We start from the raw sequence: 24356 nt of genomic DNA, 5'->3' as shown, positions 1-24356 counted from the left end.
TTCAACTTTCTACCTTTACACACACTCCCAAATTCGTCTACTAACCTTTGCAATTTTTCTTTAGAACCTCCCATAAGCACAGTATCATCAGCAAAAAGTAAATGTGTCACTTCCCATTTTGTAATTAATTCCCCATAATTTAATCCCACCCCTCTCCCGAACACCCTAGCATTTACTTCTTTTACAACCCCATCCATAAATATATTAAACAACCATGGTGACATTACACATCCCTGTCTAAGACCTACTTTTACCGGGAAGTAGTCTCCCTCTCTTCTACACACTCTAACCTGAGCCTCACTATCCTCATAAAAACTCTTTACAGCATTTAGTAACTTACCACCTATTCCATATACTTGCAACATCTGCCACATTACTTCCCTATCCACTTTATCATACGCCTTTCTTAAATCCATAAATGCATGGTTGGTGTTTTACACCAACCTTAACAACCTCCCTGGATGGTTGCTGTTTACCAACCTACTACCTTAAACCTGGTCTAAAGGAGGAGTGGGCTGTTATATTTTGGAGGGTCATCTGAACTGTTATGTCAGCACACTTCTGGCAAGACAGCAGTTAGGTGAATGCTGGTTAATGTCTTCTCTATTTTGGATTAATCTACCTCACTGAGACTACAACATCAGGTCCTTAAGCAAACACTATGATGACCTCCTGGCACTCCTTGAGTCACTAAAGACACCCTTCTCCTGCATTATTCTTACTGAGACCTGACTTAAGCAGGACACAATTGATATCTATCCACTACCAGGATACACAGCAATCCACAACTGCAGACCATACCAAGTTGGGGGTGGAACTGCAATCTATTACTCTAACCAACTATCTTGTATTAGCACTAATTGCTTTAGTGATGAATATGGGAAATACATTTTTGCTAATTTTACTGTAAAAAATCTCAAGACGCCTATAACAATTGGTGCCATATACCGGAAACCCCACACAAACATCCCAAACTTCAGTGAGAATCTAAAGTCACTAATAACAAACAGACAAATGAACAAGCACCACCTTCTCTTAGCTGGAGACATCAATATCAACCTTGGCCTACCAGATGATCAGACTGTAACTGATTTCATCAACAATATGAACAACGCACTTCTCATACCAACAATAACTAAACCAACCAGGCTGAATCAGAAAAGTGCAACCATAATAGACCACATATGGACCAATATACTAGCCCCCTTAAATCAGAGATAATCACAGACAGCACTACTGACCACTACCCAACCTTCCTCTTAACAAACATTAGTAAGCCACCACTCGAATATAACAAAATTTCATTTAGACTCCATGACGAGGCCTCAATAAGGAATTTTACAGAAGACCTAGAGACTGTTGACTGGCCTACAGAATTCTCCAATGCCAATGGTATTGACGACTGGACAGACATTTTTCTTAACAAAATACTTAGACTATACAACAAACATTGTCCTATAAAAACGAAACAGATCACGAATAAACGGCTTGGTTGCCCATGGCTAACCAGCAGCATTCTGAAATCCATTGATAAGAAACACCAATATGAAAACCAATATAGACAGGGCTTAATACACAAAGATATTCTTAAACAATATTCAACAGTTCTCACCAAATTAATAAAGAAAGCCAAACAACTGTACTACTCCAGCAGATTCACTAACACAAGAGGAGATATAAAAAAGACCTGGAAAACACTTTCCCAGATTCTGGGGACCCACAAACTGGAAAAAAACAAGAATATTGTTCTAATTAAACCTCATGAAACACCACTGCATCCCAGTGATACAGCTAACAAGATAAACGACTTCTTCTCAAACATAGGATCTAATCTCGCCAGTAAAATCCCACGTACCAATGCCCGTGCCGGGGACTACCTAGATGGGAATTTCCCAAAGTCCTTCTATCTTGTACCAACTGAGCCCACGGAAGTCACCGCGATCATAAAGTCACTTAAAAATAACTCGGGGAATCTGTCTCACGTCCCACCATTATTGTACAAGCGAGCGGCCCATGTCCTTTCGCATGCTATTACATTAATTTTTAACAAGTCACCAGAAACTAGCACTTTCCCGACACTACTCAAGACAGCAAGGGTTACACCAATACATAAAGGTGGTGACCATACAGACGTAAACAACTATAGGCCAATATCAAACTTACCATTGCTATCCAAAATCTTCGAGAAACTCGTGCACAGGAGACTATATTCATTTATAACGTCACAAAACATACTCAACCCCTGCCAATTTGGATTCAGGAAAAATAAAAGCACTAATGATGCAATTATAAAAATGCTAGACCTGCTTTACACAGCATTGGAAAATAAGGAATATCTGCTAGGAATTTTTACTGACCTAAGAAAAGCGTTTGACACAGTAGACCACGGCATCCTACTCCCCAAACTTAACCATTATGGTATAAGAGGCCATGCGCTTGCATATTTTAAATCCTACCTTTCTAATAGGTATCAGTATGTCACCATTAAAGACAGCCTCATCAATATGGCCACTTGATACTGGAGTTCCGCAGGGAAGTGTCCTTGGACCCCTGCTCTTCCTCATTTCCATCAATGATCTTCCAAACATATCCCAACACCTGAAACCCATTCCTTTGCTGACGACACGACTTATGTCATCTCCCACCCTAATCTTGCCACCCTCAACACCATTGTTAACGAGGAGCTGCTCAAAATATCGACTTGGATGAATATCAACTTGGATGACAGCCAATAAACTTACACTTAACACTGGCAAAACCTATTACATATACATGTACAGGTCTCCCTCAACATTCGCGAGGGTTAGGGGATCAAGAGCCTCGCGAATGTTGAAAAACCATGAATGTCTGGTGCCCCAATATATTGTAGGGAAATATAATATAATACTGCTTCCTTAACTTGAACCGTGAACAACCATAAAATGCATGAAAACGTCATAAACTGTACTAAAAATATACATGTTATGCTTTAATAACATGTTTTTTTTTTTTTTTCAACAAGTCGGCTGTCTCCCACCGAGGCAGGGTGACCCAAAAAAAAAAGAAAGAAAATCCCCAAAAAGAAAATACTTTCATCATCATTCAACACTTTCACCACACTCGCACATTATCACTGTTTTTGCAGAGGTGCTCAGAATACAACAGTCTAGAAGCATACACACATAAAGATACACAACATATCCCTCCAAACTGCCAATATCCCAAACCCCTCCTTTAAAGTGCAGGCATTGTACTTCCCATTTCCAGGACTCAAGTCCGACTATATGAAAATAACCGGTTTCCCTGAATCCCTTCACTAAATATTACCCTGCTCACACTCCAACAGATCGTCAGGTCCCAAGTACCATTCGTCTCCATTCACTCCTATCTAACACGCTCACGCACGCTTGCTGGAAGTCCAAGCCCCTTACCCACAAAACCTCCTTTACCCCCTCTCTCCAACCCTTTCGAGGACGACCCCTACCCCGCCTTCCTTCCCCTATAGATTTATATGCTTTCCATGTCATTCTACTTTGATCCATTCTCTCTAAATGACCAAACCACCTCAACAACCCCTCTTCTGCCCTCTGACTAATACTTTTATTAACTCCACACCTTCTCCTAATTTCCACACTCCGAATTTTCTGCATAATATTTACACCACACATTGCCCTTAAACAGGACATCTCTACTGCCTCCAACCGTCTCCTCGCTGCTGCATTTACCACCCAAGCTTCACACCCATATAAGAGTGTTGGTACTACTATACTTTCATACATTCCCTTCTTTGCCTCCATAGATAACATTTTTTGACTCCACATATACCTCAATGCACCACTCACCTTTTTTCCCTCATCAATTCTATGATTAACCTCATCCTTCATAAATCCATCCGCCGACACGTCAACTCCCAAGTATCTGAAAACATTCACTTCTTCCATACTCCTCCTCCCCAATTTGATATCCAATTTTTCTTTATCTAAATCATTTGACACCCTCATCACCTTACTCTTTTCTATGTTCACTTTCAACTTTCTACCTTTACACACATTCCCAAACTCATCCACTAACCTTTGCAATTTTTCTTTAGAATCTCCCATAAGCACAGTATCATCAGCAAAAAGTAACTGTGTCAATTCCCATTTTGAATTTGATTCCCCATAATTTAATCCCACCCCTCTCCCAAACACCCTAGCATTTACTTCCTTTACAACCCCATCTATAAATATATTAAACAACCATGGTGACATTACACATCCCTGTCTAAGACCTACTTTTACCGGGAAGTAGTCTCCCTCTCTTCTACACACCCTAACCTGAGCCTCACTATCCTCATAAAAACTCTTTACAGCATTTAATAACTTACCACCTATTCCATATACTTGCAACATCTGCCACATTGCTCCTCTATCCACTCTATCATATGCCTTTTCTAAATCCATAAATGCAATAAAAACTTCCCTATCTTTATCTAAATACTGTTCACATATATGCTTCAATGTAAACACCTGATCTACACATCCCCTACCCACTCTAAAACCTCCTTGCTCATCCGCAATCCTACTTTCTGTCTTACCTCTAATTCTTTCAATTATAACCCTACCGTACACTTTTCCTGGTATACTCAGTAAGCTTATTCCTCTATAATTTTTACAGTCTCTTTTGTCCCCTTTCCCTTTATATAAAGGGACTATACATGCTCTCTGCCAATCCCTAGGTACCTTCCCCTCTTTCATACATTTATTAAACAAAAGTACCAACCACTCCAACACTATATCCCCCCCTGCTTTTAACATTTCTGTCATGATCCCATCAGTTCCAGCTGCTTTACCCCCTTTCATTTTACGTAATGCCTCACGTACCTCCCCCACACTTACATTCTGCTCTTCTTCACTCCTAAAAGATGGTATACCTCCCTGACCAGTGCATGAAATTACTGCCTCTGTTTCTTCCTTAACATTTAAAAGTTCCTCAAAATATTCTCGCCATCTACCCAATACCTCCATCTCCCCATCTACTAACTCCCCTACTCTGTTTTTAACTGACAAATCCATATTTTCCCTAGGCTTTCTTAACTTGTTTAACTCACTCCAAAATTTTTTCTTATTTTCATTAAAATTTCTTGACAGTGCCTCTCCCACTCTATCATCTGCTCTCCTTTTGCACTCTCTCACCACTCTCTTTACCTTTCTTTTACTCTCCATATACTCTGCTCTTCTTATAACACTTCTGCTTTGTAAAAACCTCTCATAAGCTACCTTTTTCTCTTTTATCACACCCTTTACTTCATCATTCCACCAATCACTCCTCTTTCCTCCTGCCCCCACCCTCCTATAACCACAAACTTCTGCCCCACATTCTAATACTGCATTTTTAAAACTATTCCAACCCTCTTCAACCCCCCCACTACTCATCTTTGCACTAGCCCACCTTTCTGCCAATAGTCGCTTATATCTCACCCGAACTTCCTCCTCCCTTAGTTTATACACTTTCACCTCCCTCTTACTTGTTGTTGCCACCTTCCTCTTTTCCCATCTACCTCTTACTCTAACTGTAGCTACAACTAAATAATGATCCGATATATCAGTTGCCCCTCTATAAACATGTACATCCTGGAGCCTACCCATCAACCTTTTATCCACCAATACATAATCTAATAAACTACTTTCATTACGTGCTACATCATACCTTGTATATTTATTTATCCTCTTTTTCATAAAATATGTATTACTTATTACCAAATTTCTTTCTACACATAGCTCAATTAAAGGCTCCCCATTTACATTTACCCCTGGCACCCCAAATTTACCTACTACTCCTTCCATAACATTTTTACCAACTTTAGCATTGAAATCCCCAACCACCATTACTCTCACACTTGATTCAAAACTCCCCACGCATTCACTCAACATTTCCCAAAATCTCTCTCTCTCCTCTACACTTCTCTCGTCTCCAGGTGCATACACGCTTATTATAACCCACTTTTCACATCCAATCTTTATTTTACTCCACATAATCCTTGAATTAATACATTTATAGTCCCTCTTTTCCTGCCATAGCTTATCCTTCAACATTATTGCTACTCCTTCTTTAGCTCTAACTCTATTTGAAACCCCTGACCTAATCCCATTTATTCCTCTCCACTGAAACTCTCCCACCCCCTTCAGCTTTGTTTCACTTAAAGCCAGGACATCCAGCTTCTTCTCATTCATAACATCCACAATCATCTCTTTCTTATCATCTGCACAACATCCACGCACATTCAGACTTCCCACTTTGACAATTTTCTTCTTCTTATTCTTTTTAGTAATCTTTACAGGAAAAGGGGTTACTAGCCCATTGTTCCCGGCATTTTAGTTGACTTTTACAACACGCATGGCTTACGGAGGAAAGATTCTTATTCCACTTCCCCATGGATATAAAAGGAAAATTAATAAGACCAAGAACTATTAAGATAAAATTAAATACCACAGACTCCACCATTGCCTCCACCAATGCCTCCACCACTTCCTCAACCACTGCGAGTCACTACTACCCTCCCTCCGACCCCCGCAACTAGCAGCCAGCCCTCCCACCACTCAGTGTGGTGAGTGTTTTGTTTGTTCATTATTTGCTATTAAACTACAGTATAAATAATGTAAACCCATTCATGACTGCATATTGGAATGGCTATTCGGACAGGTATTGGACGGTGACATCATGTGTTTACTCTTGAACACAGCAAAGAATCAAGCATTTCTGCTACTGCTAATAATAACAATAGTAATAATAATAATAATAATAATAATAATAATAATAATAATAATAATAATAATAATAATAATAATAATAATAATACGATATAATTGAAGAAGGAAATTGTACAAAAATACGAGGGAGTGGTTGATACATCGTCAGTGTGGCTTTGTTTATGTTGGAGTGAACATTAGTCTCCCTGCTCTTCCAAACATTTCACAATAATTCAGCAGTTGAGGCAGTGGTATTTAATAACATATATGTTATAAATAATAATAGTACATATTATTAATAACATGTATTATTATTATTAATAACATGTATGTTATTAAGTACCACTGCCTCAATCGCTGCCTCAACAGCTGCCTCAATAGCTGCCTCAATCGCTGCCTCAATCGCTGCCTCAACAGCTGCCTCAACAGCTGCCTCACCCACTGCCTCAATCGCTGCCTCAACCACTGCCTCAACCACTGCCTCAACAGCTGCCTCAACAGCTGCCTCAACAGCTGCCTCAATCGCTGCCTCAACCACTGCCTCTACCACTCCAGTCGCACTCAATCTACAAGCACCAAACAATGAATTATTGTGAAATGTTTGGAAGAGCAGGGAGACTAATGCTCACTCCAACATAAACAAAGCCACATTGACGATGTGTCAACCACTCCCTCGTATTTTTGTACAACTTCCTTCAATTATATAGTATTTATTATTATTATTATTATTATTATTATTATTATTATTATTATTATTACTATTGTTATTATTAGCAGTAGCAGAAATGTTTGATTCTTTGCTGTGTTCAAGAGTAAACACATGATGTCACCGTCCAATACCTGTCCGAATAGCCATTCCAATATGCAGTCATGAATGGGTTTACATTATTTATACTAAAGTTTAACCCTTTCAGGGTCCAAGGCCCAAATCTGGAGTCACGCACCAGTGTCCAAGAATTTTCAAAAAAAAAATTTGTTATTTTTTCTTATGAAATCGTAGAGAATCTTTTTGTGAAGGTAATAAAACAAAAAGTACGAAATTTGGTGGAAAATTGACAAAATTATGCTCTCGCGAATTTTGATGTGTCAGCGATATTTACGAATCGGCGATTTTGCCGACTTTGACTCCCATTTTAGGCCAATTACATTATTCCAATCAACCAAATTCTTAGCTATTTCACTAGTATTACTTCTATTCTATCGATTGAGCACAAGAAATCGCCAAGTCAACTGTTTCAACTACAAAATAAAGTGATCGGAAATTGTTAATTTGGCCAATTTAACACAAAGTTCAAAATATTCCAATTTCAAAATAGGGTCCAGAATGAACAATGTAGGCATTCCTGGCACTAAACTAACATTTCTTCTGTTCATTAGTTATGTTTTGAGGCTTTACAAATAAATTCCATTTTGATTTTTTATTCACATAATGAATTTTTATTCACACCAAAAAATAGAAGATTTACTCTTATGCAATACTGTAATAATAGTATAAATATCATCACCATATTTGTGAATGTATATTAGACCCACCAGCTGACGTGTATTAGATGTGTGAGGTCGTTTGTTTACTCTTGAATATCGGCAAAAATTTAACATTTCCGCTACTTTGAGCTCAGTTTCAAGCCATTTCCAATGCTAAAACCAATCAAAATCATCTCTATTTCTGTAATATGTCTTCCATTCTATCAAATGAGACCAAGAAATCGCAAATACAACTATAAAAAACATACGAAAAACACTGCAAAATTGCTGTTTTAATCGAAAAATCATGATTTCATTTTTTTTCTCTCATTATACACAGTGTGCTGCAGGATCTGTTTTATGTGGTGCACACATACCACATAGATGTATTCTCTCATATCTATGCCCAAATGTACCACTCACAGTTTATCAGAGTGAGCTGAGCTCATGGCGTAGATCTACGGTTTGGACCCTGAACATAAAGCCGTAGATCTACGGGACGGACCCTGAAAGGGTTAATAGCAAATAATGAACAAACAAAACACTCACCACACTGAGTGGTGGGAGGGCTGGCTGCTAGTTGCGGGGGTCGGAGGGAGGGTAGTAGGGACTCGCAGGTGGCGGGAAACTTGAATATGAATTGGCGGCTGGGAATTTGGTGGCTGGGAATTTGGCGGTTGGGAATTCGCGAATGTGTGAAGCCCGTGAAAGCTGAAAACATGAATGTTGAGGGAGACCTGTATTATGTTTGGTAGCAGAGCAGGTGTTGCACAACTTAACATTAAGATTGACAACACTCTAATTGCCAGACATAATGAGGGCAAATTCCTTGGCCTATACCTCAACAACAACCTAAATTTCAGCACCCATATCCAACACATAACAAAAAAAAAGTATCCAAAACGGTGGGGATCCTCTCCAAGATACGATACTACGTACCACAAACTGCCCTTCTCACACTATACCATTCACTTATATATCCATACCTCACCTATGCTATCTGTGCTTGGGGTTCAACTGCAGCAACACACCTAAAGCCAATAATAAACCAACAAAAAGCCGCTGTAAGAATAATCACTAAATCCCATCCCTGGCAACACACCCCCCCACTCTTCATAGATCTAAACTTACTCCCTGTTCAGAACATCCACACTTACTACTGTGCAATCTATATCTACAGGACCTTAAATTCCAATATTAACCTTGACCTAAAACACTTTCTTGATAGTTGTGACAGGATCCACAGGCATAACACCAGACACAAACATCTCCATGACATTCCCCGTGTTCGACTAAACCTTTACAAAAATTCAATGTATTTCAAAGGACCTAAAATCTGAAACACCCTACCTGAAAACTCTAGAACTGCAGACACATTCATCACTTTCAAAGCTACAGTTAGAAAACATCTTATCTCCCTGATCCACCCCGACAGCTAACTACATGATAACCACCTGGTGGTTCAAAATTACACTCACTCACCCATTGACTATACACCCAGAAATACTAATTTTAATCTTAAAATAATAAATCCTAACTAGTCATAAGTTTGCCTATGATACTCAAATATAGTCACCTTGTACTGTGCCAAAACAAAAGCATTCACATTGCTAAACTCACAAATTATGATGTAGTCACTTAGCATTAATACTATAATCTGTAAGGATTTAATGTTAAGAATTAATCTAAGTCTGCTCGAAATGCCTAGCCATGCTAGGTGTCCTAGTGGCCCCCTCTGTAATTAGTATTTTATAACATGTAAACCACAAAATACCCAAAACCTGTAAACCCAACATTGTAACCATTACAGAGAATAAACTTGAATTGAATTGAATTGAATTGAATTGAAAAAAGAGGTGTATTAAAAAAAAGATATACAGTACAAAAATACATAAAACATAGCCATAATTTATATTATTGTTTTCCATAAAAAAATCTGATAAGTTGAAATGTCAGGCACGCAGTTTGTTTGTAAGTTTGAGATTTCCTAAAATAATTCTTGTTTCGGTATCTGAGTCTGGGTGGCTTAGGGAGCAGTCAGGTGTAACATATCGACTTCTTTATTTTTCAACCGATTACATTCATTTTTGGTGTACTATTAGAAGCTTATATAAAACATCCTGTGCTGAAGTTTCAATCATATCGGCCAAAAAGTAAATGAAATATGCAAAATTTACGAAAAATTGCATTTGGCAGGTGAGTCCTTCTCAGCGGTACTTGGAAAAGTGGTTTTGACACTTGCTGCTGATAGAACACCTCTAATTCCATCATGAGATACGTACCTTTTCTAAAATAAACCTTATCTTCATGCTAAAAAAAAATAAGTTTCATAACTTTTTTGTCATATTGGAAGATGTCGGTCTTGTTTCCCACATAAATCTAAAAATATTTGGGATAGTTCAGAAAGGTACGTATGTTCGTGTAAATCAATCATTCTCCTATGTTTGTTGTGAAAATCAAGTCAATTCATTCATAAATAAGGATGCATTCCCCCTAAATAGGTAAATAAGTTACTTTCGAGATATAGGCCGAAGCGCGCGGCACCCCCGCTGCCCGGGAAATAATTTTTTTCCCCGAAAAATTCGCCTTATTTTACACTTTTTCCGCGACCTACGAGTGTTTATTACAGTTAACCATTGTAAATCCGTTTTCTATCATCACTGATGAGAGAGGTCGGACCCTCTCTTCACCTTCAGGGGAAATATCGATAGAAATTTTTTCCTTGGGGCGTCATATTATGCTACATATTATTTTTTAAGGTGTACTTTTTATGTTTATATGCTATTATTATATTGCATTATGTCATAATAGATCAATTGTGATAGATAAATAAGCCTTATAATTGATATTAGCGTGGGTATGGAATATTTTGTTGGCTGGAGGTGTCGGCCATTTTATGCAATATACCCAGGGTACCTTGATTGGTTACTTGATCATATTAGCTCCACCCACTCTGGCATGATCTCAGATGGTGAATTTGTATTATATTAGACATAAAGATATAAGAAAACGATAAAAATAACACGGGGAAAAACGTAACAAAAACGTCAACAAAGCTGAGTCAGCGCTTCTTGCGCACTATGTCGCGTCAGCACTGTCACCATGCCTGTTATAAATGGCTGTAATTCCTTTTAGAAACATCGTACAAGGATAATAATTATACCAGAGTGTAGCCAGAAAGTTCAGCTATTTTTTGGTAACAATAACTCCATTTTCATATTTTTTCGATTTTTTTTTTGCACCGCGCACGTGAACCTGACTGCTCCCATATGTCCTTGATTTTCATGCAGTGATAAGACCTGAAACATCAAAAAATAATTCCCCTTATAGCTCTATGTCAGTCAAAACTTACTTGAAGGGTTTAAATGAGTCCTTCACTGGCCCATTCCTCTTGTACTTCTTCTCCAGCATGTCATTTCGTTTTGATCCAAAGTCCTTTCTTTTGTTTTGTGCTTCACGTTCAGTGTCTTGAATATCTAGATGTTTCAGTTCTCGTGCAATTGCATCTGCTGGATCTTCTTCTTCACTTCTGTTTTAAGTGAAAAATATACTATTGCATCAAGTCAGAATCAGGAATAAACAAAATATTATTATTAATATTATTTCTCCTAAAATGAAAACACAAGTGTGTCATGAACATAAAAGTTTTGGGTTATGAATCCTTCAAAAGATAAAAGAAAAACATAAGTAAACAAAGATCAGGTGGTGCAATGTTTATGGTTGTGTCAACAAGACAGGTATTGGAACATGGGCAAGGTGGTATTAACTACTGAAATAATGTTTTGTACAACCCAAAAAATTTATTCGTATTACAAAGTTACATATTAAGTGTTATCAATTTCTCTGCATATGACAGGAATATAATAAAATATGTTGAGACAGTGAAGTGCATTTGCATGAGATGGTCAAGGACACCATTTAATTAAATCTTAATAGAGTTTCTAAGATGCTCTTAATTAACCGCTGAGCAGGAACCAAACTGTGTACAACATTCTGGTGTGAAGGACAAAACTGTAAAATGTTTTTGTGTGCAGAATCAAACTGTGTACAATATTCTAGTGTTTAGAACCAAACTGCTTATGACAATCTAGTTTGCAGGGACCAAACTATGCTCAATGTTCTAGTTAGAAAGGACTAAACTGTGAATGACTTTCTAGTTAGCAGGGACCCAAAATATGTAAAAATTTCTAGAATGTATAATGTAGGTGCCTTCAGAGTTGCTGCTCCCCACCATTTCATGCCTCAACTCAACTGTCTGGGAGTCTCAACACCTCGTCACACCTAGGAGAAAATCTAGGTCCATGTGGGGCCTAGCAGCACATCATGGTAAGAGTACCTCAGCAGGACATGTCAGCAGTGCAATATAATACAACTTTATCTCTTTTCTGCAGTATACAAAATGTAGCTTATATGTAATGAAATGTTAATCATAAAAGAAAGCCACTAGCATGCAGTGCATTTCAGGCAAATTAACCATAATGCTTACAGACTACTTAACAACTAGATAGCAGACTGATGCCTTATTCATACAGATGGCCATTACTAATCCAGCATCACTGGGACCTGTAGTGTGCCGGATTAGTGAGTTTGTCGGATTACAGAGTGGTTAGGTTAGAATACACTAAATTAACCTATCAATAGAAACTCTTTCTACTACTACATCTTCCTCATTATCATCACTGCTTTTTCCTACAGTGGCTTGCTACTGTGGATTTACAACCATCTGCACAGTTTCTGAGTCAGTATAATGATAAAATTTGAAATTATGCTAGCTGAAATTAGTGACAGATTACTGATGGAATTGGAAAAATGGCTGCTGGATTAGTGATGGCCGACCTGTACCACATATATTACAATTTCAAGTTACTACAATAATGGAATTCAGCCAAGGCACACTAAGTAACTTTAACCTAGGATAACCAAATAAAATCTAACAATGTGACTATTTCCACACAAAAATTGCAATACAGGTCTCCCTCAACATTCACGTTTTCAACTTTCACGGGCTCCACACATTTGCGAATTCCCAGCCGCCAAATCATATTTAAGTTTCCCGCCACCTGCGAGTCCCTACTACCCTCCCTCCGACCCCGGCAACTGGCAGCCAGCCCTCCCACCACTCAGTGTGGTGAGTTTTTGTTTGTTCATTATTTGCTATTAAACTACAGTATAAATAATGTAAACCCATTCATGACTGCATATTGGAATGGCTATTAGGAAAGGTATTAGACGGTGACATCATGTGTTTACTCTTGAACACTGCAAAGAATTAAACATTTCTGCTACAGCTAATAATAACAATAGTAATAATAATAATAATAATAATAATAATAATAATAATAATAATAATAATAATAAATATGATATAATTGAAGAAGGAAATTGTACAAAAATACGAGGGAGTGGTTGACACATCGTCAGTGTGACTTTGTTTATGCTGGAGAGAACATTAGTCTCCCTGCTCTTCCAAACATTTCACAATAATTCATTGTGTTTGGTGCTTGTAGACTGAGTGTGACTGGAGTGTTAGAGGCAGTGATTGAGGCAATGGTATTTAATAACATACATGTTAATAATAATACATGTTATTAATAATATGTACTATTATTATTTATAACATATATGTTATTAAATACATGCATGTTAATAATAATACATGTTATTAATAATAACATGTACTATTATTATTTATATCATATATGTTATTAAATACCACTGCCTCAACCGCTGAATTATTGTGAAATGTTTGGAAGAGCAGGGAGACTAATGTTCTCTCCAGCATAAACAAAGTCACACTGACGATGTGTCAACCACTCCCTCGTATTTTTGTACAATTTCCTTCTTCAATTATATCGTATTTATTATTATTATTATTATTATTATTATTATTATTATTATTATTATTATTATTACTATTGTTATTATTAGCAATAGCAGAAATGTTCGATTCTTTGCTGTGTTCAAGAGTAAACACATGATGTCACCGTCTAATACCTTTCCTAATAGCCATTCCAATATGCAGTCATGAATGAGTTTACATTATTTATTCTGTAGTTTAATAGCAAATAATGAACAAACAAAACACTCACCACACTGAGTGGTGGGAGGGCTGGCTGCTAGTTGCGGGGGTCGGAGGGAGGGTAGTAGGGACTCGCAGTGGTGGAGTCTGTGGTATTTAACAACATACATGTTGTTAGCATACATGTTATTAAATAACATACGTTATTAAAGCATAACATGTATATATTTAGTACAATTTACAACGTTTTCATGTATTTTATGATTATTCATGGTTCAACAAGTTAAGGAAGCAGTATTGTAATATATTTCCCTACAATATATTGGGGCACCAAACATTCACGGTTTTTCAACATTCGCGAGGCTCTTGATCCCCTAACCCTCGCGAATGTTGAGGGAGACCTGTATTATGTGATTCCTTGTACATAGTGTGAGGAGACTAAAGCAACCAAAAGAAATTAGAAAAAAATATTTATTTGCATCAGTTCATATACAGTGGAACCTCAGTTGTCGAACAGACTAGATGTCAAACAAATCAGTTTTTGAACAAGGAATTTGGTCTTGGTTTTTGTATATGGTCTTTGTTGTTGACCAACAACGCTTGGATCACGTGATCACCAGACAAGAGTCCACAGCATGGGTCTCAGTCAATATAGAAACTAACATGAGTGCTGTAAACATCTTTTGAGCTCTTGCTGTTCATCTTGTGAAGGTAATGAAACCAAAAGTATGAAACTTGATATAAAACTTACGGAATTACGCTATCACAAAGTTAGCAATCTTGGCAATATTTATGCACCGCCGATTTTGCCTATTTCGAGCCCTATTTTGGGCCAATTCCATTGTTCCAGTAGACCAAACTCACATCTATCTTGCTGGAACTCATTTTAGACTAGTGATTAAGTACAGCCTCTCCTCACTTAACAACAGGGTTCTGTTCCTAAGACCATGTCGCTAAACGAATTCATCACTAAGCGAGGAGCATACTATAATGGTTGTGAGTTTGTGTCAACCATCTTTGATATTGTTTTAACCCTTTGACTGTCGCAACCTCAAATCCTGAAGTGTCTCCTGGTGTCGAAAAATATTCGAAAAAAAAAAAGTTGTTTTCTTATGAAAATGTAAAGATTAATTTTCTGATTGTTTTAAGCCCCCAAATTTTTTTTTGCGATCAATACTTACCGAGATATAGAGGCGTAAAGCTGGCAGAAAATGAGCTGCATATGGCAACAGCGGCAAATGCCACTCACTCAGTAAAGTTTGGTTTACTTGCATTTGAAGGTTTCTTGCTTTTTTCACTATTTTATTTTTTCACATAACTTATGTGGCCTGTGAGACCAAAGTGTAGTGCAATGTTCATATATACATTCGTTGAATGTAACACAATTATAGCAAAAACACTAGTATCATCATATTGTTTACAAAACTTGTTTACACAAACAATATAAAAAAATTTTTATAACTATTCAGGAGCAAGGGGCTAGTAACCCCTTCTCCTGTATATATTACTAAATGTAAAAGGAGGAACTTGTGTTTTTCCTTTTGAGGCACCCTGCCTCGGTGGGATATGGCCAGTGTGTTGAAAGAAATTAAGTTTATAACTATTGTTCTTATAGGTAGTAGGTTGGTAGACAGCAACAGCGCAGGGAGGTACTACCATCCTGCCAAGTGAGTGTAAAATGAAAGCCTGTAATCATTTTACATGATGGTAGGATTGCTGGTGTCCTTTTTTCTGTCTCTTAAACATGCAAGATTTCAGGTACATCTTGCTACTTCTACTTACACTTAGGTCACACTACACATACATGTACAAGCATATATATACACACACCCCTCTGGGTTTTCTTCTATTTTCTTTCTAGTTCTTGTTCTTGTTTATTTCCTCTTATCTCCATGGGGAAGTGGAACAGAATTCTTCCTCCGTAAGCTATGCATGTTGTAAGAGGCGACTAAAATGCTGGGAGCAAGGGGCTAGTAACCTTTTCTTCTGTATAAATTACCAAATTTAAAAAGAGAAACTTTCGTTTTTCTTTTTGGGCCACCCTGCCTTGGTGGGATACGGCCGGTTTGTTGGAAAAAAAAAAAAACTTTTGTTCTATAATATATATACATATGTACAATCACTGGACACTTCCGTAGAACTGCTACTGCTTGTGGAATTCTTTGAAACATGGGTGCATGCACGATGGTGTTTTACACTCCTCCACATCAAACAAGTGTCTCTGCATTTTTGTGGGCATTCTGTGGTATGCGCACAGACATAACACCTCTTCTGAGCATTTTTCTTGAAAGCAGTAGGAGGCAGAGGTATGGGGTACTGATCACCAGGCCTCAGACGAGATGGCATGTGTTGGTAATTTCGTGGGCGCTGGTCTATTGCAAGTGTTGTTCCTTGGTACTTGAATATTATTTGTCCGATAACTGACAAACAAAATACACCATATTTGGGTTTGTTGTTGGTCTTCAACCTATAGATATTATAAGCATTTAGCATGGAAATGTCAAGATGGAAAAAAGAGTTTTATGTACCACTTATAACTCTTGCGAACACAATAAGCAAACCCAATCTACATGTCACATTTGTCCACTAAGTGCATACTGAGATTGTAGTCCATCACAGCTGCAGGCTTTATGATGGATTCATTGGTCTCTATTCTGCTTGCCAGTGTCTACCATTTCATGTCGGTGAACTGATGTCAACAATGTGACATCACGTTTGTCATGCCACCAAAATACCATGATGTTATTGGCAGCAAACACCTGAACTTCACCTCTATGAGTACCTGTGTCGAACTTAGGCATATGTCTATGATTTCCACGCACTGTGCCACAATATCTGTCATGTTTAGTCGCAAGAAATCAGTGAGTAAAGGGCTTGTGTACCAGTTATATCAGTATATAAAATATGCCCATTACCAAGATATGGTTCCATCATTGTTCTAACCACATCACCAGAGATACCCAGTAACTTGCTGATATCTTGCAATGTATTACTGCCAGTGTACACAATTATATCCAAAACCATACCACTTTTGCAATCGCACAGTACAAATAACTTTATACCAAAGCGTTTCCTCTTGCTTGGTTTATACTGCTTGAATGAAAGTCTGCCTTTGAACAAAATCAAAGACTCATCAATAACAAGCTTCCTGAAGGGATAAAAATACATACAGCACTTTTGTTTCAGGTACACGAACACATTCCTGATCTTATATAACCTGTCGCTTCTGTCAGGCCTTGTTTTGTCTGAAAAGTGTAGCATACGTAACAGTAGCAAAAATCGATTCACTGGTATAATGTCACTGAAAGCTAGGGCTGAAATCAGGCGGTCTGTCGACTAGTATGTGTTGACACTGTGCTTATACACATGTGGCATAAGCATTATTGTGGAAAAGAACAGATACATCTCTGCCACAGTTGTGTCCTTCCACTGGTGTAGCCATGACCTTGGTGAAAGAATTGTGTATGCCATGGTGTACTCGAAGTATGTATTGCTTTCCCTGACAATAATGTCCATCAGAAGTTCATTGAAGAATAACTGAAAGCATTCCAGTTCAGTGGCATTGTTCCCAAGTGTACATGATGGCCATATTTCACTTGTATTTCATCAAAGTGTTGGGGATTGGGAACAAAATTGTCACCTTGCTGCCAATCCTGGTGGGTACTGGATATTTACAGGTAGTTGTGGTTGTGAAGGTTGTGGTTGTGCAGGTTGTGGTTGTGGATGTTGTGGGAGTGTGGGGGTGGTAAAGGTTGGTTGTGGCTGTGCTGAGTTAGCAGCATGGGCAGTAGCATGGCCCGCTGCTGGTGCCACATGACTCATGTCGCCACCACCACCACTTGTTGCCCCACACACATCATTCATTCCCACTGTAACAATATCGTCATCTTCACTATCATTTCATGGTGTAGGGCCACGGGATGTACTCCAAGATTTACTCCTTCCCCTTGGAACAGCATATGGCACACTACCAGAATGCATGCTGCGTCATACATACTGCCGCTTCACTGGAGAATATTCACCCTCACTGCCGCAACTAGAACTGCTTTCAATAGCTTGGAAATAACTATCACTTTCACTGCTCACATCTGAGTCTTGTACACGGGCAAATAGTTTCCTCTTTCGTCCTGGTACAGGTGAACGTGAAAGAGATGGCCCAGCACCAGAGGTGGAAGGTTGTGGGTCATCTGGATTTTCATCACTAATTACGTTATTCTGGGCGCAACTTTCAGTCACACCCTCTCCAAAACAATGAAATTCACTTTCACTGGCACTTTCATCACTGTTAGAGCTATCACTTGGGAACAAAAGACCTCCAATCCGCCGAGGAGTGAGGTACTTCTTACCGCGAGGCATGGTGAAAATGGACTTCCAAGATGGCGTTCCCACAATGCACCACCGAGTCCCCAATTTTTTTCACAGGGCGCACACCCACCATACAGACCCATTCTCTCACATGTAGGCCTACCAGCTTTCTCCCACTTGATTTGAAGCCGCTAGAATTTATGCATATTAATACGTTAAACACGGTGGCTCATAAGATGTATATATACGACCGAAACAGTCAAATGGTTAATGTTACCTTTGTACCATTTATAACATTTCTGGTATATTTTTAAATGTTTATACAGTAGTGCACTGTATATTGAAATAAATAAAATAGCAGAAATCAGCTCCAATATACATTATTTAGGTATGAATACTGGTCAGAGAGCCTGTCATAAGTCCGAGCATTGGTAAATGAACAGAATACATGACCATAACTGTTGCAACCCCTGAATGGGTTGCAATGTATGTATATATATTACATGTATATTACCTTTTCATATAATTTTAAATTGCTTATATTTGCGGTAATAGCTAAATTGTAAATATATTGCTTTATATTATTATTTGACTTAGTTACCTGTTGATAGGTAGGATGTAACACATATTATGTGCTCAAAGTTCAAGTCTTGATTGTCTAACTACTGTAATTATCGCTTGTGGCTCGTTTCCCTGCCAGCTTCTCATTGTTACTGAGCAGCAGCTGTCCACGAAGCTATCACGTGATCGAGGGGGGGTGTCCTCACCTCGCCTGAAGTATTCAGTCTGGTCTAGACTCGCTTGGTGGTTGGATGTATTCTATACAAGTGCCTAAATCTCCCTTATTGGCCCTTGTTGGAAGATCGTCTCTTGTCTCATTATTCTTATTAGTTCTGGAGACTCTGTTCACAGAACTTTGGATAGACTTAGTGATTTTCGACGTTGTACTGAGGTTGTGTGTCTCAAAGACACTCTGAGCAACTCAGGTCCTGAGCTGTAGCTTCTGACCTAACTTGTACTGGTATCTGTGTATTATCACAGTCGGGGATTTTCTTATGCTGAACTTAGATTCAGTAGTATGGGAGTTTTGTGACTTTTGTAGAGGATCTGCAGATGGTCCCTACTAGTGTCGTTATATTATCTCCTTGTTCCTGATTCTGTGTCGCAGTTGTTTGTTATATTGCTATTGGGCTTAGCATTCTTTTTATTATTCAAACAGACTGTTCTGATTGCCGGTTGGTCAAGAAGTTAGTTTATTTGAGGACTTTGTCAGTCACTTGTTTAAATCTAGTCGAGTCGTGAGACATAGCAAACTACTTAGAGCACTTACACACATACACACAGACTTACTTGTACATATTTGTAATATCTTATTAAATGCTAATGTACCAGACGGTACTTAAGAATTATAAATGTGATATGTGCTTTCAGCACAATAATACTGTACACGAGAGAAGTGATTAATATTTTGATTATTGTGATTAATTTAATTTAATTTGATATATGCCTAGACAACTTAATAAATTTATTAAATTTTAATTTCTCTAGTTAGTAGCCTACCAGTTGTAATCCTGAAGCACTAATAATTCATACTGAATTCTAATGGATAATTGGACAAGGATACTGACTACTTGTTACGAAAACCCAGTAACAGGCTGGATGCTAGAAGGGCAGTCCTTTCTAGTATTCACTGGAGATCTCTAAGCTTTTAGAATCGCATTTTTTGTAACAAATGGGGGCCTGTCTGGGATGCTCTTGATCCAAGGTGTTGGAGAAATTGTCCAGTTTGTCATACTAGTAACTCTATGATCAAACACTTTGAGTACTTTCCTAATCTGAAGACTTTGAGTTTAGTCTTGTACAACATACTACATGGATGTATGTACTTGACTGAGTCTCTTGATCCAAGGAGATGGAAATACTGTTAATGAGCTCTAACTCTAAGACGACCAACATTAAAATTCCTATTAGGATTATAGTTTCCCATAATCACTCTCTCGTAGTACATTTATTTTCGTGATGTATGCCAAAGTGAAACAGTTAATTGATACTCTGACTTTGTCTGAGTTGAGTACATTAAAACTTCAGACGTGTTGGCGAGTAGCCAAATATCTCGGTGTGATGTATAACAGGAATTACACCGCAGAAACTGTCAGAGCGTTAATTAAAGATATATTGTTTCCTGCTCATACAGAGATGTCTGATTATGATTCAGATTCAGAAAGCCTAGTGTCACAATTAGGAAGTATGACTCTATTTGATGAAGACGAAAGAGCAACTAAGGCAGAAGTGAGCCTAGTGTCTGAGCCTAGTGTAGCTCAGTTCTCGCTCACGCCTTCCCTCCTAACTGTTAGCTTGACACAGCCTCATACTAGTACCGTGTATGCTACACCTGTATCTACTTATCCTAGACCAGATCTAGACTCTCTAGAGACGCCTGAACGAGGTGCCCGACCTAAGGACAGTCCAGAAAGACATGTTAATTTCCTTACTCCTCCATTACCTACTGGTCCTATCTCTCAGGAACAGTTTGAGAGGTTAGAACGTCTCATTATGTTGCAGACTGCACAAATAGAGGCACAGAGGAAATTGAACGAAGAAGATTTCCAGAGAGAAAATGTTCGTCTGGGAAGACAACAGGCTGATAGATCACAGGACACATTTAAAGTGCAGAAAGCTGCATCCATGGTTCCTAAATTTTTTGAGAGTGACTTAGACACCTATTTTGATGTGTTTGAGAACCAGGCATGTGCTATGAACTGGCCACGTAAGCACTGGGCTACCTTGTTGCACACAACTTTGACAGGAAGAGCTCAAACTTGTACTGCTGCTTTACCATTTGCCAAGTACATTAGTTATGACGCTGTCAAACAAACTATTCTAGAGACATATAACTTGTTGCCTGTAAGTTATCAACATGCATTTTGTACGTTACAACAACGACAAGATCAAACTTGTGTAGAGTTTGCTCATGAAAAGTAAGTTGCAATTGAGAGGTGGTGTAGGTCTGCCAAGTGTAACAACTACGACAGCCTTGTTCAGTTGTTACTACATGAAGAGTTTAACAACTGTATGTCTGCTGACATACAAGAATATCTGATCGATCATACTACCTCGGATATTCTGGAAACTGCAGCATTAGCAGACAATTACGAGATTTCTCACAAACTTGTACGTACTAAAACACAGAGAAACAAGGTAACTAAAAATTGTCCTAGAAGTTGGCAACTTAAATCAGCTGCTCATTGCTGGCCTGATGTACCTGCTACTGTAACTTCTCGTACCTTTACCAGGAAAACTCACAATCCTGAATCTGTCTCTGTGGCTAGACAGAAATTTGATATCAAGAAGAAGAAAGTTAAATGTACCTATTGTAACAGAAAAGGACATGCAAGAGAGTATTGCTATAAGTTGGAAAGAGCTACGAGAAACAGTCGTGCGGCTGGCGCCCCCACTCAAGTCGTATCCTCTTCCGAGCAACAAAGGCACCAAAATCCTAGTAATACCTCTGATCCTACTGTTTTAGATAATATTACTCAGGACAGATGACTAGCGTCAGAAAGTGTATCTGACGAAAAGATCTGTTCAGCGATGAGTCCTTACTTTTCGAGAGGTAAAGTAGGATTTGACGAATCACATCTAACTGAGATAGTTACTTTCAGAGACACTGGCAGTTATCTCACGTTATTAAGAGAAGATGTACTGCTCATAACTGATGATACCTATTGCAAGATAGATGAATTGTTAGAAGCCTATGGTGGGGCTGTTATAAAAGTACCTTTGCACAAAGTTTATATTGAAACTAAGTTATTATACTGGTTTTATTTCAGTGGGTATATCCAGTGGTGTATTTCCCATCAGGTCAGTAGACTTGTTGATAGGGAATGATATCCTTCATGCTGGTATATGTAAGGAACCACTTGTGATTGATAATAACACTGATGATAATTATGTCATTGAAGCTTGTAAAGAGAAACCTATTTTATTTCCTCTCAGCGCAATTACTAGAGCAATGTCAAAGATTCAACAACCATCCTTGTCTCCTGTTGAGTTAGTGGATGACAAAGATTTGGGCTTGAATATGTTGTTTAGTGACGCTCTGTGCCCAGGATCATTAACATTGACTCCCCCCTGTCATCAACCTAGTCAGGACACAACTGACGTTAAATTTCTAACTCATGATGATTTAATCAAGGATCAGTTTGTTGATCAGTCACTGGAAAGACTGAGAGATATAGCAGTTACTGAGAGTGAAGCAAAGGATCTCGATAATTGTTACTATTATAGTAACGGTGTACTGATGGAGAAAAATACATGTAAGTTATCAGCTGATAGTGTTTCCACCACAGTCAAGCATCTCGTAGTGTTACCAGTTACATTTCGTGAACAAGCCATTGATTTTGCTCACTATAGTCCCATAGGAGGACATTTGGGTGTCAAGAAGACACTCGGTAAACTGGCAAAACATTTTACTTGGCCAAAGATGAAGGAAACAGTAGCTGATCATGTGCGACGTTGCCACGTGTGTCAAGTGACAGGCAAGCCAGCACACACACCTCCACCTACACCTCTCACTATGTTCACTAGTAGCAAAGTTCAGTTCATCTGGACTAGTGATTGTTCAGATTTGTTCAAAAGGTTGAAGCATCTGCTTTCCTCTGTTCTTGTGAGGAGTCCTAATTTCAATCTTCCCTTCTTTTTACATATAGATGCGAGGTGTTATGCAGTGGGTGTTGTGCTGCTCCAACAGTCAACATCCACTGATATTCTCCATCCTATATGTTACTATTCATCTAAACTTAAACGACACCAGAAAAATTATGCCACTATTGAGAAAGAGGCTCTAGCTCTTGTGGTGTCCTTGGAACATTTTGACATGTATTTGGGCACTTCCCCATTTAAAATTAACGTTTTTTCAGACCACAATCCACTCACTTATATAAATACTATGAAGAGTAAGAATGCTAGGATCATGAGGTGGGCACTCAGAATCCAACCTTATTCTATTAGTATAAAACACATAAGTGGTCATTGTAATGTAATTGCTGACGCTCTGTCATGTCCTTAATAATTATCAGTTACATTAAATTAATGTAATTTTAATGCCCAAATATCTTTTGTTACTTGCTATGTCAAATTCAGTAAGTAATGTAATCCCTCCAGCCCATATTAACTATGTATACTCATGTCATGTCTAATTATTATATTTATATATTCACAGTAGTGATGATGTGTATGAGGAGGAGACAGAAGCTGAGTGATGAGTGGGTAGTGTTGTGTGGGCGATGTACTGCGTGACAGAACACGGTCCTGCCGCAGACCCCCCCCCCTCACTACACACCTTAAGCTGTTTCATACTCAGATGTCCATACTGCATAGCATTCCACAACCACTACTTAAGAGTGGAATGCAGTCTCCTCTACTATGATCGAGCCTCAACGTGCCATGCTTGTCTACGCTATCCTGTCTCTACACTGATGTACATAACCAGGAGAATGCAGAGATACGATACTGTGTACTGCCCTAGTACTAGGGGCATAACTTATAGTGAAACAGACACTGTTAAATTATAGAAGTGCTTGGCACAAGAGTGACTCTGATTAATGTTTATATTAAATTGTATTGATATGAGTAATCAGTAATAATGTGAAAGACATTAATGCAACTCCCAGTGCGACCGTTTGTCGTGTTGGGGGTGTTGCAACTCCTGAATGGGTTGCAATGTATGTATATATATTACATGTATATTACCTTTTCATATAATTTTATATTGCTTATATTTGCGATAATAGCTAAATTGTAAATATATTGCTTTATATTATTTGACTTAGTTACCTGTTGATAGGTAGGATGTAACACAT

General features: G+C 38.3%; 1 protein-coding gene across 1 annotated transcript in view; it reads right to left on the bottom strand.

Moving 5' to 3' along the window:
- LOC128684765 (uncharacterized) overlaps positions 1 to 24356 on the bottom strand; it is a 126875-nt gene that overhangs the window by 35263 nt on the left and 67256 nt on the right. The window contains exon 4 of the mRNA XM_070101683.1: positions 11524 to 11700. Coding sequence (XP_069957784.1) covers positions 11524 to 11700 — 177 coding nt within the window. The remainder of the gene's footprint in view (positions 1 to 11523; positions 11701 to 24356) is intronic.

This window comes from Cherax quadricarinatus, chromosome 5 (assembly GCF_038502225.1).
Source record: "Cherax quadricarinatus isolate ZL_2023a chromosome 5, ASM3850222v1, whole genome shotgun sequence".
NCBI lineage: Eukaryota > Metazoa > Arthropoda > Malacostraca > Decapoda > Parastacidae > Cherax > Cherax quadricarinatus.
Note: the sequence above shows the minus strand (reverse complement) of the source record. Positions and strands in the feature narration are given on the sequence as shown.